The following is a 19367-nucleotide window of genomic DNA, read 5'->3' as shown; positions in this document are numbered from 1 at the left end:
AAAAGAACTTGACATCTCCTTGAATTATGCTCGATGACGGTCTTTTATTCGTCCATTATCATATCTGTAGTAAAATCTTTAACAATTTCTTTCTCAATCTTTAACAATTTCTTTATTAAGCTACATCTAGGGGTGTGGGAAAGTCGTTATTACCATTGCTGTAGAATAGAAAATTATATTTTTGTAAGGACTTCAAAATTTTTTGGGGAGATCCAGGTTGCCAAGGATCTCCCAAAGCTTAAGGTAAGTCCGCCCCGGCAAGAGAGACTAAAAAGGATAAAAATCGGACAACGTTTTTCTTCAAATTGGATTGAAGAAAATCAAACTAACACGTATCTAAAATGCATTTGATTCAAAATGTATTATGCATTAGTTTAATACATTCTTTCAACTCAATTGTTAAAAAATAAACAAACTTTGTTCAATTTGGACTGAGAGGGACCCAAAGCCCAAATGCTGATGAAGCGGGAAAGAGTAACCGACTACAGCAAGTCCAAGCCCATGGTCTAAACATTATATTTCATCTTTCAAGGCCTAGGTCCCTTTAAGCTAAGAGTGGAAAGCCCATCTATTTCCTTCTTTGAAAAATTGCTGCCTCATTTTTCTTGTAAAGGCTCACAAGCTTTTTTTCTTTTTCTTTTTTATTTTATTTTATATGTTAGGATAAGCTTATTAGTCCACTGTCCAAGCAATGATCCCCTTTAGAAAGAGGTTAAACTTGGATTAAATTTCCAAGTTTTTAGATCTCATTCAAATTTCATACGCATCAATGCTAAGGGTCTGAGTTTGTCAAATAAAAGAGTGAGTATTAAAACTTTTATTACAAGTCACTTACAAATCGTAAATGAGTACGGTGTGAACTGCTAAATTAGCTACCAATATTATTACAAATTCACTTGGCTGTCCATATTTTATGAAAATAAGCACCATGTAAATTGTCATATCAATTTGTAAAATGTGGTAAGTAATTAGTGGACTCTTACATGACAATTTACAGTTTTGTAGCTGGTAAGAGTCAAGTACACTATCATGTCAGTGTGGAAGAAACTTGTCGTAAAAAGTATAGTGCCTATAACATCGCTCATTCAATTTAACTATCAAATTTTAGTACTTAATTTTTGTGCATATTATGTCACATACCATCATGTGGAGGACCGCCTTTTAAAAAGATTTTAGTTAAAAAACAAAAGAGTAATATAATAAATTATATTTTCATCCTACAACTATTCTTCTATCATGGTAATCTCAACTAATTATTGAATTTTTTTAAATAATTAATTAAAAGTTTAATTAAAACTGTCACGTTAATATTGAATATAACATTGTAAAATGAGTAATGTTACTTACACTCCTATTATCACATTTCTCAACTCCCATTATCATATTTTTGACGTGAGTTTTAAAATCGAGGTTTGATACGGACACAACACAAATCCAACTCATGGCCAACTTTTATTCTACATGTAAAAAAAAATTAAATTTTAAACCAAATAAATTGTCTTTTTTTCTCAAATTTGCAGAATTCCAAAATCCTCTCTATCAATTTTTTTTTTTTTTTTAAATGACACGAGAGGAGTTGGCTATAAGTTGAATTTATGTTGTGAACTTAACATTTTACTTTAAAATCACTAATAAATATGTAATCGCGCAATAAAAATATACCTCCAAATATTTACCCATTTCCCAAATAAAATACAGAAAAGGTTGCAAGCAGCATTTGGCTCCTCTTTATTTTTGAACTCATTAACAGGGAGAGCTTCAACACGCAAACAAATTTCAATAAATTGGAGGATCCACACTTCCATTGCCTTCCTAGTTGTTGCTTCAATGCTTATGCTCGCCAGAAGAAGAAACCCACTTGAATTTAGGCCTTCAATTTGCTCTTCTCTCAAACTATTCTCAACTCTGTTGCCCAACCCTTCACCGGACTCCAAAACCCAGACCGGAAAATCCACTAAACCCCTCTCAAAACCCCAACTCAAAGCGCTAGTTCTCAGCCAATACTCCCACGGCAAGTTCTCCAACCTCGTCCAAAACGTCGTCGCTTTTCCTGCCGTCCTCCTCACCGCCTGCCAAAACCTCACCAATCCACAACCCGACAATGCCTTCCACTCCCCTGACTCACTGTCACTTGTTCACTCGGTCTCGAAGCGGTTCGATATCGAAGAAATGGGCAGCGAGCTCCGCGAGAATCGGTTCGATGTCAAAGCTTGTTGCGTTACAATGGTGCCCTCGAGAAAGAAAGGTGAGTGTTTGGTTTTGCCCAATTTGAAATTGAAGGTTGTGATTGAAGCCATTAGAATGTTATTGGAAATTGTTTATGATGAACGGTTCGTAACATTTTCTTACGGTGGGCGTGTTGGTATGGGACGCCACACCGCGATTAGGTACCTTAAAAACTCAGTAGAGAATCCCAGTTGGTGGTTTGATGTTGCATTTCATCGAGAAAAGTTTGATAATCGGCATGTAAATAAGTTGTGTTTCTTTATCGAAGAGAAAATAAAGGATGGGATTTTGATTGATATTATAAAGAGGTTGTTTGAGTGTGAGGTTGTGGGAATTGAATTGGGCGGTTGTTATTTAGGGAGGGGGTTTCCTCAAGAAAGTGGGTTGAGTTCAATTTTGATTAATATTTACTTTAATGGGTTTGATAAGGAAATTCAAGAAATGCGTCTTCGGAAGAATCAGGAGAATCCCAAGTTTGATTCAAATGAGCTTGTTTCGATGTCTGGTGTATCTTATAAGCCGTTGAAGATATATGTGATCAGGTACTTGGATGAGATATTAGTGATAACTTCAGGATCAAAGATGTTGATGATGGATTTGAAGAATTGGTTTTTGAAATATTTAGAAGGGAGATTGGAGTTGAAAGTAGATAGGATGAAAACGGCTATTCATAGTGCAGTATCTGAGAAGATTACTTTTCTAGGCATGGAACTACAGGCGGTTCCACCTTCAGTTTTGCATCCTCCTATGACAGAAAAAGCAATTCGGGCCCGGAAGAAGTATCTCAGACAGAAGGAAGTGAGAGCTTTAGAATTGAAAAATGCTAGAGAGAGGAATAGGAAGAAATTGGGCTTGAAGATATTGCAGCATGTTTTTAAGAAGTTGAAGCAAAGTGGTGAGTTTAAATTTGAATTTCAAATTGAAAAAGAAGTTCGAGAAATCTTCAGAACTTGGGCTAATGAAGTAGTCCAAGATTTCTTGGGATCCTTGGAAGAGCGTTCGGAATGGTACCGGATGCTCACAGCAGGTGATTTTCTCTCTTTGAGGCACATTAGAAATCAATTGCCTCAAGAGCTGGTTGATGCCTATGATAAGTTCCAAGAGCAATTAGAGAAGCATTTGAGTCCGGTCAAAGCCAGAAAGGCATTGGAGAAAGAAGAAAGGAGAGTGGAGGAGGAAGAGGAGCGGAAATATGCTAAGAGAACGGTTGAGGATTTGACAAGGCTGTGTATTAAGTTCGATGCACCCATAGAACTTGTTAGGAAGGCGGTTAAGATGGCCGGGTTTACAAACAATATGGGTCGCCCCAGGCCGATTAAGTTGCTCATTGCTCTTGAAGATACTGACATTATCAAGTGGTATGCTGGCGTAGGAAGAAGGTGGCTTGATTTCTTCTGCTGCTGTCACAACTTCAAGATGGTAAAAACCGTTGTAACTTATCACTTAAGGTTCTCTTGCATATTGACATTAGCTGAGAAGCATGAATCGACAAAACACGAAGCTATTAAGCATTACACTAAGGATTTAAAAGTCTCTGATTTGGATGGAAATGAAGAAGTGTATTTTCTGACAGAAAGAGAGGTTAAAATGATGGGAGATCAAAATCTCTCGGATCCAAGGCCAGTTGATGGGGCTTTATCTTTGGCTTTGATCAGATTGGCTTCTGATGAGCCTTCATGTTCCTGTATCGCTCATTTCTGTGACAAAACGGCTACTGTTTTTTATCGGGTACGATTACTACAAAACCGTCTGAATGTGAACCCACTGGATGAAGGGAAGTGGGTCCCTGGGATGGGTGCCATTCATGAAAGTCTCAATCGTAAATGCCTCCCTCTCTGTTCTGATCACATAAACGATTTATACATGGGGAAAATTACCCTTCAAGATATCGATTGCACTTCATTTGTGGATGCAGACTGAATCGTTGCTTGTTCTGCTGCTGCATCTTTCTGATTGGCATTTGTTCTAGAGGCTAAAACTGCACTGAGCACAAATCAAGAAACTATCGCGTATTTTCTTTTACTCAAATGAAGCCAGGTAGGTGACGTGTAAGTTTTTTTTTGTTTTTTTAATTTACTTTTGCTACTAATATTAGTATCGTTGTTTTGTGGTGATGAATCCTCACTTAAAGTTTGTGATAAGAGTATAATAGAGAAACTCTTCAAGTAGTCATTATCCAGAACTTATCCTGCTGGTTGGGTAGTTATTTGATAACTGACGAAATAGATTGACAGAGGTATACGCTCTTTTCCCAACCCTAAGCATTTTCTTTATCTCATAGGTCAGTGTATTTTATGGAAATAGGATTACAAACTTTTGTTCCATGAAACTTCCTTCCTTTTATGTTGCTTAAGAGTGGTTTGTTTTTAGCAATAGTGCCTTTTCAGATACTACTTCCGAGGGTCTGTACTTTCAATATGATAATCGTGTTTTTCATTAAATCATTCTTGTAGTGCCTTCTTCTAGGTAAGTATCTCGTGTATTTATTCTACAGCATTATAACCATCATGCTAATCGTACCAGCTGTCTGATCCCAAATTTGTTGTTTGTTTTATACACAAGAACTTAGGTCTTCACACTGGGTAAGCAATTCAAGTATGCCTATCTGATTCTGACAGAGATAGCGCATTATAACTATTAATTTCACTCTTAATTTGAGGTTTTATTTCAAGTAATGCTAGAAAACCTGTGTTTTCTGGCTCTTTTCGTGCTTGTTTTAGGGACATGTTTGAGAGATGGTCATAAATACTTTCATCTTTTGCCTTTGAAACTGCTCATAATTGATATCTTACTATACTCTATATATATGTACATACAACAGAGGCGCACACCCACGTACATGTATGCATGTATGTATCTGCTTGTGGTGTGTGTATATTATACTTATATTATTATTATTATTATTATTAGAACTTATTATAGGCAATTTCTTTTTGGTCTTATTTTGAACGATCTTAATTTAATTTTCCTTACCTTCTTCCACGTCTTGTACGTTTGGTCTTTCAGGTTTTATTTCAACTATTGCTAGAAAACTTGTTTTTCTTGCTCTTTTTGTGCTTGTTTCAGGGACTTGTCTAAGATATATTGGCAGATACTTCAGATACTTTCATCTTTTGCCGTTGAATTTTTAATCTTATAATTAATATTTTAAGTATGGTGTATATAAACACATGAGGATATATATGTACTTGTGAACTTTCGCTTTTTTTTTTTTTTTTTTTAATTTTTTTAAAAAAGGGGGCATTTTAAGAAAAAAAAAATGTGAAATTAAAATGAGTTGAAACGTAGGATATTGACATTGCAAAATTCGAGGTTATGATTGCAAAACCGCTTAAACATGGGATGGTGTCAACTGGTCGTCTTGACGCCTTTCTGAAAATATTGAAGGAACCTTAGAGGCGTTTTGATGGGACATTTAACATCCTGCGCCGCTTAATTACCTGCACTATGTTGACTCGATTTTCACATGTAGAAGTTGGGATTTTTCATCCCTTCTCTATATAAAGATGCCTATATTCGATTCAAGACTAATCATCCCATTTTCTTTTTCTCTTTTTTTTCAAATTTTTTGACTTTGAGATTTGTTTTCTATATATATATATATTTTTTGAACTTTGAATGTATTTAAGTAGAGTTATTTTCTAAAATTATGGTATTTTTGTCATTTCATGTTTTAATCAGGCTTGTGTGAATGATTCTCACTAGTGGAGAGTTGAACCCACTCCCTGGTACAGGCCTATCCTCTTTGGAGATTTTACTAAAACCACTAAACCACCACCATAGGTGGTTGTCATTTCATGTTAAAAATCAATGATTGGTAGTTGAATGAAGTCGTGTCATGAGTAATAGTTTGTAGGAAGCAATATATAAACGAGTGCTAGTGGATAAAAATATGTATAATTAGTTGTTGATTTTAAAAGCTACCTCATGAAGTATGATATTGAGATATGTTTCCCATTTTTCATTGGTATTTACTCCTATTTAGTATTCATGTTATTTATCCTTTTAGGGATTGCTGAACCATTGGTTACTTCTCTGTGTAGGCTTTTTGGCAGGTCTCTTATTCAGAAAGACCTGGGCAATAGGCAAGCTTTGATCTATGTACCCAAATGAATGCTTTTTCAATCAAGAACTCCTAGTCTTTCATCAACATCAATAACTTAGGCTTAATCTCCTGGACTATTCCTTCGTATACCAATTCCATAATTTCACTACATATATTCACATTGTGTCTATGATTAGGTTATAATCCTCATTACAAAGCCTAGGACTTCTAACGAAACCTAGGACCATTGAAAACCATGAAAACCTCTTGTAAAAACCCTAACTTTTCCAACACTGACCGAGCTCAGTTGACTGGGGATCGAACAGGCATCAACCAATGGTCATTGGAACCCTCAGGAACAGGCTTGGATGTAGTGCTGTGATATATGCTATTTGGAAGTTGAGAAATGCACGGGAACCAGCTGTGGACAGAGGAGAAAATTATCATGCAGATAAAGTGGGATATTAGAGCTAGAGCTGTGGCTAAAGGGAAATATTGTAGAACTAATGAAAATTTGATGCTGTGTAATAGTTGGGGCATTCCTGATAGAATACTTGTATAGTTTGATGCATAGGATATAGTTGTATAGCAGATTGTTAGAGGTTTGGAGTGTTGGGGTGGTTGCAGTTTTCTGCAGATCTTTTCTTTTGTGCTGTTGGGTTCTGCGATGCAGTTGAGATTGGCTCTTTTGAGCTGGGTTGTTTGTAATTTATTTTTCAATTGTGTTTAGTAAAAATTGTTCATTCATCCAAAAAAAGAAGATTATGAATTATATACTAGTATCATTGGGAATTCAAATGAATAGAGGTTATTAAGGTACTTTGACAATTTATGTGAAAGTGGTCGATTTTATTTTGAATAGCTGACTTTCTAATTACTTATGCTAATTTTAGCAAATTACTACTAATTTTTGTCTTTACGTCTTTTATTATTATTATTATTATTATTATTTTTTATTTTTTTTATGTTAGTTGTCTTTTAATGTCGCACACATGTTCTCTTTTTCAAATGTCTCTTCAAAATTGTAATGATTCATTTGTTTGTTGTTTTACTAGTTCTTTTTCTTTTTAATAGATATGACATTTTGACGTCTTTAAGAGGTAGCTCAATCGGCTGGGATCATGCCTAATGAAGTAGTGGTCACTAGTTTGAATTTCTCTCTCCCTTCATGTGCGGACATGTCAAAAAAAAAAAAAACAAAAAAGAAATGACATTTTGACAAGTTACTTTCATTTGTAATTTTCACCATTTATAATCCCTTTGCTCTATGTGTTATACTTGGATTTACACAATGTGTACTCTAATATGTTATACTTGTCACCTTTTTGAAGCCAATAAATTCTTTCAAAATACTATTTAAATGAAGGTTTTGATCTAATATGTTGTGAATATTGGATAATACCTCTTCATTAAAAAAAGAGAAAAGAAAAGAAAATAAATCCCAAAGCTATAACGATGATACCTCTCAACTTGTATTTTTACCCTAGTTTTTTTAGTATGGTAGACTTTTTCCAAGAATCACATATTAATTATGTGAAAAAAAACTCTTTTAAAACCTTATGCTCATAGCAGAAGACATTACTTGAGCCAAGTTATTTTACTAGAATATTTTTATATTTCCAAAAGTTACAAACCTTGAAAAAATTCTTTTTGAATAAGTTTTTTTTTTTTTAAAAAAAAAAGAATAAATCAACACACAACGTCACAACCTAGAATATTTATATTTCAAGGGTCTCAAGCTATTCAATATTGATAATGATTCAAGGATTTAATCTCAATAAATAATTTATGTATTTAACCTCAAAATAAGAGAATGTCTAGAGTGGGAGAAAGATAAAGGCTAAGAAACGTATGATAAAACTTATGTCGATGATTATGGAGTTGATGATCCTTGTAATACTCAAAATGCATGGTAATAATCCCACCATTCTCTCTTTCGCTCTCACTCCACTACTAGCTAGCCTTCATCCATTCCAACTTGATAATGAGAGCATGAGGAATATAACCTAAGCTGCAGTTGGGGCTGCTAGAGCCATCGCCTTAGTTGTTACCAAAGGTGCTGCGACCATTGTTGTCGTTGTAGATTTTTCGTATAAGCTAAACGCCGAAAAATGTTTACGCTTTATTATTCATGTTATTGCTCTTCTTAGAACATTAGCAGCAATTTTTCTTAAATTTAGAAGACCAAGCTACTTCTTTATTTAAATAAACTACATGACTTTCACTTATTTTTTTCTTATACCATTTAAATATTTTTCCAATAAATGCTAAGAAACAGAGAAAGGAAAGAGAAAAAAAAAATCGCTTAGAATGGCATGATGTATGTACCCAACTGAAAGATTTTTCAATCAAGAACACCGAGTCTTTCATCAACCTCAATAACTCCTTGTTTAGTTTTCAACATTCTTCCACTCCACCATGCCTTTGATCGTTTCCGCTTCTTCTCTCTCCCCTCAAAACTTCCTCTTCTTCTTTTTCACACCCATCACCTGAAAACTTATTACCATCATCTCACGATCCCATCTTCTTCTTCTTCTTCTTCATGGCTGTTGGATTCATGCAAGGACCTTCAAACTCTGAAACAAACCCATGCTTTTCTCATAGTCTCAGAAGGGTTGGGATCCGTCACCGTTGTTTCAAAGCTTATGAGTTTGTATGCCCAGTTTAACGATCTTCAGAGCGTCGTTCGTGTTGTTAACACCTTAGAGGTACCTCATACTATGGCATGGAATGTAACAATCAAATCCCACGTTGGTTGGGGATTTTTTGATTCCGCTTTTTTGTTGTATAAAACGATGAGAGGATTGGGTGTTGCTCATGATAGTTTTACGTTTCCGATAGTAAACCAAGCTGTTTCAGCGCTTCAGAGTGATGCAATATATGGAGAGATGGTGCATTGTGTCTCTATAAAAATGGGTTTTGGATTTGATGTATATTTTTGCAATACGATGATTGAGGTTTATGTGAAATGCGGGTATATAGGTGATGCCCTTAAATTGTTTGATCAGATGTCGCATAGAGATTTGGTTTCTTGGACGTCGGTGATTTCAGTTTATGTTGGTGAAGGAAACATTAGTGGGGCTTTTGATTTGCTCAAGGAAATGAGGTTAGAGTATGAACCCAATGCAGTGACTATGATGGTAATATTTCAGGGGTGTTGTGCCAGTGAAAGTTTGATTGTGGGGAGGCAACTTCATGGTTATACAATCAAGAACGGATTATTAATAGATGGGTCTGTACAAAATTCAGTTTTGAGAATGTATACCAAGACGGGAAGAGTTGAGGAAGTTGAAAGTTTTTTCAGTGAGATTGACAGAAGGGATAATGTTTCCTGGAATATTTTGATTCCCTTTTATTCCTTGAAAGGAGATATCGCAAACTTAGTGAATAGGTTGAATAAAATGCAGGGTATATCGGCACTCAGCATTGAGAGTTTAACATTACTAATATCGGCATTTGCAAAGTCTAGTGATCTTTTTCAAGGTGAACAGATACATTGTTTAGCTATAAAAACTGGTTTTCACGACAATGTTTTGCTGACTAATTTGCTGGATTTTTATGCTAAGTGTGGGGAAATAGAGATATCAGCTGAGTTGTTTAAAGAAATTTGCCAAAAAAACAGTGTTGCATGTGGTGCTATGATGTCAGGTTTCATTCAAAATGGATATATCAAGGATGCCATAAGTTTGTTCCATCAAATGCAAGCTGCAAATGTTGAACTTGGGGCCGAAATTTTAAGAAGCGTTCTTGATGCATATACCCATCTGGGAGCTCTGCAATTGGGTAAGGCAATCCATGGCTATTTTATAAGAAACTTGTTTTACAGATCTAATGAAGAAACTACACACCTGGAAACCTCTATTTTAAACATGTACATAAGATGTGGAGGCATTTCTTCTGCTAGAGTGTGTTTTAATAATATATTGGTCAAAGATTTAGTAACATGGACAACAATGATTGAAGGCTTCGGAACTCATGGGCTTGGTTTTGAAGCCCTAGAACTTTTTGGTCTAATGCTGGAGGAAAGAATAAGACCTAATAGTGTCACCTTCTTGAGCTTACTATCTGCTTGTAGCCACTCCGGTCTTGTTAGAGTAGGCTGTGAAGTTTATTTTGTCATGAAATGGAAATTTGGTATTGAACCTGAGTTGGATCATTGCACTTGCATGGTGGATCTTTTGGGTCGACATGGAAAGCTTAAAGAGGCCTTAGCCATAATACTGAAAATGGTGATTTTTCCTGACAGCAGGATTTGGGGTGCTCTTCTTGCAGCTTCCAAAATTCACGGAGACACAAAACTTGGGAAATATACAGCAGCAAGGCTTTTGGATCTGGAGCCTGATAATGTTGGGTATCACACTCTCCTAAGTAATGTGCAAGCTAGTGTTGGACAGTGGGATGAAGTTGAAGAAGTCAGGAGAGTTATGAATAAGGAGGATCTGAAGAAGAAACCTGGGTGGAGTTGCATTGAGGCAAAAGGGATGATTCATGGATTTGTTTCTGCTGATAGATCACACCATCACGTGGAGGAAATTTACGATGTATTGCAGTGCCTAAGTAGGATGATTCAGGAATTTTGATAGTTTTCTTTGGTTGATTTGATTCATTTAAGGAATTTTGATATTATCCTGGACATCATATTAATCTGATGTTGGTTTTGTTAGAAAGTTTAATAAATTTTTTGTTACTGTTTTGAAACGGCAAAATAAACTTCAGTGATTTAGAGTAGAATTATATTAGGAGTGATAAATTTGCAGAGAGGAAAAAGGGGATCAAAAGGTTGATGATGATAAAAAAAAAAAAACAAAAGGCGAAGTCTGTCAGACAGCTGTGCGACCATCCCAGTCACAATTGTGGCTGAGAACGATCCTCTACTGCATAAATGGCCCAAGGGCCACAACGCTGTCACTCACGCTCTGATCGCACGGCCATGGTTCATCAACCAGACTTAGGTTCCTGTCTCCTTAGAACTCAAGGATACAGAGGTACGAGCCTATAGAACAGATCCTGTTCAAGTAAGGTCGTACCCTTCTATGTAGCAAGCGCGCTATATAAATAGCTCTTTTATTTCATAAGTTTTCGATGTGGGACAACAATGGCAAGTGTGCTTGGTTACTTTCGTCATTTACGATAACTATATTATTATTGTGGACTACTTTATTCACTCGATCATGTTATATGAGAAGATCTTCGCATTTATTAAATCAGTATTTATTCTAAAAAGACAGACGGTAGAGAAATTTAATAATAAAGAGAGTAATATTACATGCCTAATTGATTGCGCCTAATATTTAATTATCTATTAATGGTATGCAAATATTTTGAGTAATTTTCCTTCATCTAATATTTTCTTTAATTTGCTTCCCCAAACAAGGATAAAGTTATTTCAAAAATATTTCTCAGATTTACGCAGTTTCTCTGTTTCTGCATAATAATTTTTCAAAGTTTGAAGGCAAATAGATAATGTGCGTGGGATTAAAGATTAAAAATATGAGTGTAAATGAGACGTAGTTTTGAAGGATTGGGGTGAGTGTAATTTTACCTTATAAATTATAATTTATGTATTGCGTATATACGACACTGCATCACGTGAGACTCATGTGTGACAGACTCTTTCAACTTTACCAGTCCAATCTAACATGGGGCTCAACTATAGGTGGCAAAACGGGTCGGTGGGTTGACCCGTAATGACAGTGACTCGTTTAAGATAAACTCAAACACAACCCATTTAGCTAAGGGGTTGACCCCACCAAACTTGGACACGACACGACAATTTTATGGGTCACCAACACGACTCGTTTAACCCGTTTAGCTGAAAAAAGTGATTTTTTTTTAAAAAAAAATGAAAAGTGATGAGTCGGGTTATAAAAGGGTCAATGGACTTGTTTATCAAAATAAACGGGTCAATTGACCCGTTTATGACCCAAACCTGTTAAGGGTAAACCAAAAAAAAGAAAAGAAAAAAAGATAAGCGGGTGTAACATGTTACCCGCAGGTTAGTTAAGAGCAAAATAAACGGGTCAACCCGTTTATGATCCAAATCCGATAATTTCGTATCTGGTTGTCAAGTCGTGTCAAAATTGCCAACTTTAGGTGCAACTTGAAATAAAATTGCATTTTGTAAGGACGAGTTATAGTTAGCCAAAATTTATTAGCATAAGTGCAAATGGGATAGTAATTTGGGGGTGAGTAAAGTGTAATCTACCTTTTTTTTTTTTTTTTTTAACAAAAATAAATAAATAAATAAATTGAACCATTTAACATCACATAATTGTCTAAGGAGTGATGTTAAGGGTATTATAACTTTATTACAAATTTCTTATAAATTGACGCGGCAATTCACATATCACTTACCATGTCGCTAATAAGTAATTAAATTTACATGTTAAACTTTTTTTTTTTTATCATTGGCACCATGTGAGTCATGTGACGATGTAATAAAGGTTGGGATTTTGATTATCTACAATTTCAAACTCAAATTATGAAATTTATATCGTTTTTAGGCATCGAAATAGTTGAAAAATACTACCTATTAAAAAGATAGTATGTTGCAAGTATATTTTCATCAGGCTTTTACTCTTAATGTTGTCAAAAAACTTTGAGCTAAAAATTATCTTTCAATTTTTTAAAGAAAAAACGCCTCTACAAAAGTGAAGAAGAAACCTTTTGAGAAATTTTTTTTTTAACACTTCGATAAGGTGTCACCTTTTTAATAAGTGACATTTTTCAAGAAACGACCTAAATTATGTAATTTGAAAAACTATTATTTTTTTAAAAAAATATTGTTGAGAATCCTAATCCTAAAAATTGTAGTACCCAATCATTTTCAAGGTCCAAAATCCAAATAAAAAGAACAAATAAATAATTTTTTTTTTAAAAATCTGTCTTTGCCACGTGCATCCCTTCTGCGATCATGTCGGTGTAAACTATAAAAGAAAAAGAAAAAAGAAAAAACGCTGGGAAATTGGATGCAATCTGGTAGTGATAGTGGTAGTATTGTTCTTGTTCCTCAGCTCAGGATCTTTCTCAGATTTCCAGATGTTGGTCCAGTCATCACTGTCCCATTGAATCCTCCAAATTTAGGAGAAACCCAGTTGAGTGAGGAAGCTAATAGCAGAGCAGAGAAGGGAAAACAAGGAAGAGAGACAGAAAATGGGTGGGTATGCGCTGGGTTCGGCGTTCAATTGGAGATCAGGGCAGATGATAATGGTGGCTCTGCTGTTAATGGTTGGGGCCTTCTACGCTGGAACCCTCCTCGGCAATAATGCCCCTATTTACGCCTCCCAGCTCTCCTCTAATTCGTCTTCTTCTTCATTCACTGGTAATCTCACTCTCTCTCTAAAACTTTAATGGGCCTCCCAAGTTTTTTTTTTTTTTGGGTTTATGTTGTCGGTTTGGTCAATTTGGATAGTGTCTATTAGTTGATAGGTCTTGTTTGGCAATAGTCTTTGGGTTTATGGTGAATTTAATGGGATTCTTTTGACAGAATTTGCAGCTATCTGTCTTGTTGAGTGTAAAGTGAGAAAATGAGTAAAAATCACGTTAAGGAGTATTTTTTTTAAATAAAGGCTGTTCAATGCCACATGCATGTATGATATCACAACATTCACCCCATAGAATTTTTATTTGAAAGGAAATTCTCGATGCCTTGATTCAGTTTGAGTTAGATGAGATGCTGATGTATGTCTATAATTCAGCTGGATACAAGGCACTGTTAGCTGTGTGCCATATAATTGCCGCAAGCATGAGCATTTTTTGATATCATTTCGTGCTTTTGAAGGCATGAATTTGTGAAGGATTTTATAGTCATATACCTCGACGTTCCAAATCCTTAATTATAGTGAATGCGTGATGGAAGGCTGTCCCTAGGAGCCACACTTCGAGGCATGAATGTATACTGCATGCGGGAATTTTGTAAACTGGGATGGAAAGTCTTAAGCTTTTATTAAACTTGTTTGATCTATATATTCTTAATTTTGCATTGTGGTCAGCCTTAGTGGATGACTTAAAACACTTTTTAAAGCCTTGCAATCTGGCGTAATACTGAGTTTTGGATCTTTAAATTCTTATGATTGATATTGTTGTATTTTGCACTTGCAGGTATTTCTATGTTTACAAACAAAGTTGCTCTTACTTACAGAAAAACAACACTTTTGATCCCTGAAACTGGGATGAATGTTTGCCCATTGACATTCAATGAGTACATCCCTTGCCATGATGTTTCTTATATAAAGAATTTGCTACCTAACTTGGATGTTTCTAGAAAAGAAGAACTAGAGAGGCATTGCCCGCCACTTGAGAAGCGCTTGTTTTGCTTGATTCCACCGCCACAAGATTATAAGATACCAATAAGATGGCCAACCAGCAGGGATTATGTCTGGCGAAGCAATGTGAATCATACACGTCTTGCTGAAGTCAAAGGAGGACAAAATTGGGTGCATGAGATGAATCAGCTATGGTGGTTCCCAGGTGGTGGTACCCATTTCAAACATGGGGCGGCAGAGTATATTCAAAGGTAAACTTGTTTTTCATTCCTCTTTTTTTTTGCTCCTTTCCCTACACTGGCATAAATTGTTAGCATTTGACCAAGCATTGAACTAGTATTTATCTTACAGGTTAATTTGAAGTGACTACTTGCATGAATTTTTTAAATTTTTGTATTAGATAAATTTTATCAGGTACTAGGTTTGGTGGGACATTTAGTAATGTTTGCCATGTAAGCAATTCCCCCTCCCCCCCTCTCTCTCTCTCTCTCCCCCTTCCAAAAAAAAATGCAACATCCTATGTGAATAATAACATTCGGAAACTGACATTTTAAATAATATGCTGCTGATATATATTTAAGCTTTTTGTACAATTTATTAGTATGTATGGTTTTTCTATTGTGAATATATAAATTATCTAAAAAGGATACTCCAAGTTTGTCACTAAAATTTGATTTCAACTTTAAGTTACGTTGTGTCTGATTTTATAAATGTTTCTCTAATTATACTACTATGTTAAACTAAACAGCTTTCCTGCTTCAAGAATTTACAAACTGGAATTTCATTTATTTTTGTCATATAGATAAGTTTTTTTTTTTGATAAGTACGATATCATTTTCCTTGTTTTGGGAGTATGACTACCTAAAGAATTAAGCTATTATGATTTGCTATAGTGATTCCAGTATCTAAGTAATAATTTTTTGTCTCTCGATACTTTTGCTTCACACAGCAAAGATTCACCTAGCTTGTTGGTGAAGCCTCATCAACTTCTTTCAGGAGGACTGGGTAGAAAGGTTACACACACACACACACACACAAAAACAAAAACAAACGCATATACGTGAATATTTTGTCAGGATCAAAGTATGTAGGGTTAATTATTGTCATATTTTCAACTTTACTGAATTTTGTTTTAAATACAGGCTAGGGAATATGATTACAAGTGACACAGGTGATCTGCGTTCTGCTGGGATCGTTCAAGTTTTGGATGTTGGTTGTGGGGTTGCCAGCTTCTCTGCTTACCTCCTTCCCCTGGATATACAAACAATGTCCTTTGCTCCCAAAGATGGCCATGAGAATCAGATTCAATTTGCTTTAGAGCGAGGAATTGGTGCAATGATCTCTGCTATAGCCACAAAACAACTACCATATCCCAGTAGCTCCTTTGAGATGGTTCACTGTTCAAGGTGTCGTGTCGATTGGCATGAGAATGGTACTTTGCCATCCTAAAGATATTTATGTATATTATTTTGGATTCTTGGCCATAAATAGAAAGTAAAAAAAAGAAGAAGCTAAATAACATATCAATTTTACTATAAAAATGATCTTGAATGATAATTCGTATCCAAGACAAATGATTCTTCATTATAGAGATCAGTGATGGAACAGACATGTTTCTAGTTCTGTTTGTTATCAAATTTGTTGAATAACATGGTTGTAACTATTTTCTGCATGTATTGTAAATTGTGAGTACATATATGCATCAATAATCTGCTGCTCCTAAAATTGCTTCATTTTGAAGAAGCGTTCTTGTTATAGATGTACAGAACTCATTTAGACCGTGTATGTGTGGACATAGTGAAGGGTTACTTTAAGATATTCTCTATGTTGTCTTTGTTTTATGGTTTCATACCTTGTTTTTTTTTTCTTTTTTTTTATTCTCTTCAATCTAGATAGACAAAAAGAAAATCCAAAGTGGCCCTCCTGGATTAAATTTCTTATATTTATAAACTAACTTTTTCATTCACAAGCTTTTGCATGGTTAAGTGTTTGTAGAGTTATTCAGTATTGGGAATCTTGATTTATTGGCTTTGATGAATTATCCTAATGCAATAACTGATGTGCTTCACATCACCCATTGTGAGAGTCAATGGATATGACTTGTATTATGATAAGGGAAGAAGATACTTAAGCCTCTTTTGTATTGAAAAAGGCCTTTCTTCTAGGATATCAATGCTCAAAACTGTGTAAACATATATTTAATCTCTAACTTCGCCGAGTGGCTGAAGGAACCAATGCTCAGTTTTCTATGCAAGTGTGAGCCCTGATTTTAATAGTGACTCGCTATGGCAAAATATTATTTGACATTGTTTTGCATGCTTGAAGTATTCCTAAGTTGTATATGAACTTACCTTTCATTGTAGAAGTTCAATTGACGATAATAATTTATGATTTTGCTAGAACAATTTCATTGTTAGAGCTTCTATTCTAACCTCCGTACAAATAGTTGGTTATATATATATATATTTCTCTCAGTATCATGCGAAGATAAGATATGCTTTTTATAATAGGATGACAGACATTTTCAATATGCAAGATTAGGTGAAGGCTACTTTCCACATCAATGGGATTAAAAAATTGCCACTTTTTGGATCCTAACGGTGATTTTTTGGTTGTCCTATGTGAAGTTATGCTAATTCTAGTTTTTGCTCATGATTTGTTACTTGCAGATGGTATTTTACTCAAAGAAGTGAATCGCCTTCTGCGATCTAATGGGTACTTTGTCTATTCGGCTCCACCTGCCTATAAAACGACTAAAGAGTATCCATTGATCTGGAATAAGCTTGTAAATCTGACTTCAGCAATGTGCTGGAAACTCATTGCTCGAAAAGTTCAGACAGCAATATGGATTAAACAAGAAAATCAGTCATGCCTTCTCGACAATGCAGAGCAGAAGCGCTTGGACATATGTGATGCTGTTGATGATTCTAAACCATCATGGAATTCACCACTTAGGAACTGTATACAAGTGAGAAGTGCACAAACAAATTTTCAGAAACTCAGTACTAGGGCAGATCGTCTTTCAGTTTATTCGCAGAGTCTTGGAAGAATAGGTCTGCTACTATTTTTTGCATAACTTTAAAGAAGCTACTCTTTTGCTTATAACTATATTAACACTGTTATAAAGAATTATAAAGCAATATTATTCATTCTGATGAGATGATTCATCTGTTCACAACAGATATTAGTGAAAAGGAATTTACTTCAGACTCTCTGTTCTGGCAAGATGAAGTTCGCCTTTACTGGAGGTTAATGAATATCAGTAAAACAGAAATACGAAATGTTATGGACATGAATGCTTTCTGTGGTGGATTTGCTGTGGCTTTGAATACGTTGCCCGTTTGGGTAATGAATGTAGTTCCTGTAAGCATGAAGAATACCTTGTCAGCTATTTATGACCGAGGACTAACTGGTGCTTTCCATGATTGGTAAGATATTATCAATCTATCACATTCTGCTGCTAATGGTCAACATTTACAAATTTGTTAATATTGCAACTGTATGTAATTATACTCAAAGTAGAATTTGTCAGCTAATACATATCTTTAACATCAGGTGTGAACCATTCTCAACTTATCCACGTACATATGATCTGTTGCATGCCGACCATCTTTTCTCTCACTATGAAAACCGTGGACAAGGTTGCTTACTGGAGGATATCATGCTGGAGATGGACCGTATAATACGACCCCAGGTAATTATTCTGTAAGCGTCTTGCTTGTGTGCACCAGAGATAAAATAAAATATACCTTGAAAGCCATCTGAATGAAGACATGGATATAGATAGTTAGCTCTAAATGTTAGTCAAATATGACATTCTGCTTCTTCTACTTACACCCTTGGGCCAATTTGCACATAATTCAACTGTCTTTTATGGTGTATTTGGAGGGAAATGAATGATTAGAGTTTTGAAGATTGCGAGAGGACGATGGAGGAACTTAAAGTCTTTTTTCTTCAATATTCTATCTGTGGACGGCTGCTTATATTTCTCATTTGGTCCTACATTTTCATGATTTTGTTATTCTTATAGCTAGATGTTTTCTCTATGCTTTTAATGATTTCTCGATTAGTTATATAAAAATAAAAAACTCTGGCTTCTGTTTAACTGGTTTAACTGTGTACAAGTCATGATTTACTGAGGTCTAATTGGTTGACATGAGATATATTCATTTCAGTGATTGTCTCAAGTCTGGCATTTGAAATTATCTTTTGCATCTGGTAATTTATGAGCCAAGCTATTCCCAGAATTTTATTGACGATGTTAACGTGCAGGGATTTATCATTATTAGAGATGAGGAGTCAATCACATCAAGGATCCGAGATGTTGCTCCCAAATTTCTATGGGAGGTTAAATCGCATTCGGCAAAAAACAAAGAAAAGAAGATGGAATCTGTGTTAATTTGCAGAAAGAAGTTTTGGGCAATTGTCTGAGTCTACCATGTTTTGCCCTAGAGGGAAATCGATTTAAGCTCAAACATAGGTAACTCAACATCATTGAAAGTACATTTTGTAATTTATTTAGGTAGCATATTAATTGTATTTCTTTGCTTCATCTATTGATTTGTATTGATCCAATCATCAATGAAGAATTTTAAGGGGAACTTTTACTATTCGGACCTCTAGAGTTTTTTTTTTTTTTTGTCATTATGAATCCTGATATTGATTGAAAGAATCAAATTGAGAAGGATATATATAGGCTTATATTGAGAAAACACAATTCATATATATCTTTTAATAGTATTCCAAAGTAATTGATTGAGCGGTTGACAAATGATTCAGCAGTTTAGTTTAATGGAACCTCTTTAGATTTTCTTTCTCTTCCAAATTCCAAT

General features: G+C 35.1%; 3 protein-coding genes and 1 non-coding gene across 4 annotated transcripts; 3 read left to right on the top strand and 1 right to left on the bottom strand.

The window, feature by feature from the left end:
• The first annotated feature begins 1740 nt into the window (after positions 1–1740).
• On the top strand, positions 1741–4237 carry LOC132162615 (nuclear intron maturase 3, mitochondrial). The gene has a single exon (XM_059572890.1). The coding sequence runs from the start codon at positions 1828–1830 to the stop codon at positions 4144–4146; it is 2319 nt and encodes a 772-aa protein (XP_059428873.1). The 5' UTR covers positions 1741–1827; the 3' UTR covers positions 4147–4237.
• A 2440-nt stretch (positions 4238–6677) lies between these two features.
• On the top strand, positions 6678–10968 carry LOC132191741 (pentatricopeptide repeat-containing protein At4g19191, mitochondrial-like). The gene is made up of 2 exons (XM_059606831.1): positions 6678–6827; positions 8611–10968. Exons 1-2 carry the CDS (start codon positions 6678–6680, stop codon positions 10849–10851), a joined length of 2391 nt encoding a protein of 796 aa, XP_059462814.1. The 3' UTR covers positions 10852–10968.
• A 117-nt stretch (positions 10969–11085) lies between these two features.
• Positions 11086–11296, bottom strand: LOC132162667 (small nucleolar RNA U3). Its single transcript, XR_009438247.1, has one exon. It is a non-coding gene; the product is annotated as a small nucleolar RNA U3 (small nucleolar RNA).
• A 1937-nt stretch (positions 11297–13233) lies between these two features.
• Positions 13234–19143, top strand: LOC132161926 (probable methyltransferase PMT7). Its single transcript, XM_059572147.1, has 7 exons — positions 13234–13592; positions 14372–14786; positions 15678–15967; positions 17205–17588; positions 17717–17963; positions 18091–18229; positions 18808–19143. Exons 1-7 carry the CDS (start codon positions 13424–13426, stop codon positions 18964–18966), a joined length of 1803 nt encoding a protein of 600 aa, XP_059428130.1. The 5' UTR covers positions 13234–13423; the 3' UTR covers positions 18967–19143.
• Positions 19144–19367: the final 224 nt, after the last annotated feature.

This window comes from Corylus avellana, chromosome ca9 (genome assembly GCF_901000735.1).
Source record: "Corylus avellana chromosome ca9, CavTom2PMs-1.0".
Lineage (NCBI taxonomy): Eukaryota > Viridiplantae > Streptophyta > Magnoliopsida > Fagales > Betulaceae > Corylus > Corylus avellana.
Note: the sequence above shows the minus strand (reverse complement) of the source record. Positions and strands in the feature narration are given on the sequence as shown.

What these genes read in the sequence shown, in the direction of transcription:
- LOC132191741 (XM_059606831.1), top strand. Translation starts at nt 6,678, where the DNA reads ATGCACGGGAACCAGCTGTGGACAGAGGAGAAAATTATCATGCAGATA. An exon ending in GCATTCCTGATAGAATACTT is followed by an intron (nt 6,828 to 8,610) that starts GTATAGTTTGAT and finishes CCCAACTGAAAG; the next exon opens with ATTTTTCAATCAAGAACACC.
- LOC132161926 (XM_059572147.1), top strand. Translation starts at nt 13,424, where the DNA reads ATGGGTGGGTATGCGCTGGGTTCGGCGTTCAATTGGAGATCAGGGCAG. An exon ending in GTCTTCTTCTTCATTCACTG is followed by an intron (nt 13,593 to 14,371) that starts GTAATCTCACTC and finishes TTGCACTTGCAG; the next exon opens with GTATTTCTATGTTTACAAAC. An exon ending in TGTCGATTGGCATGAGAATG is followed by an intron (nt 15,968 to 17,204) that starts GTACTTTGCCAT and finishes TGTTACTTGCAG; the next exon opens with ATGGTATTTTACTCAAAGAA.
- LOC132162615 (XM_059572890.1), top strand. Translation starts at nt 1,828, where the DNA reads ATGCTTATGCTCGCCAGAAGAAGAAACCCACTTGAATTTAGGCCTTCA.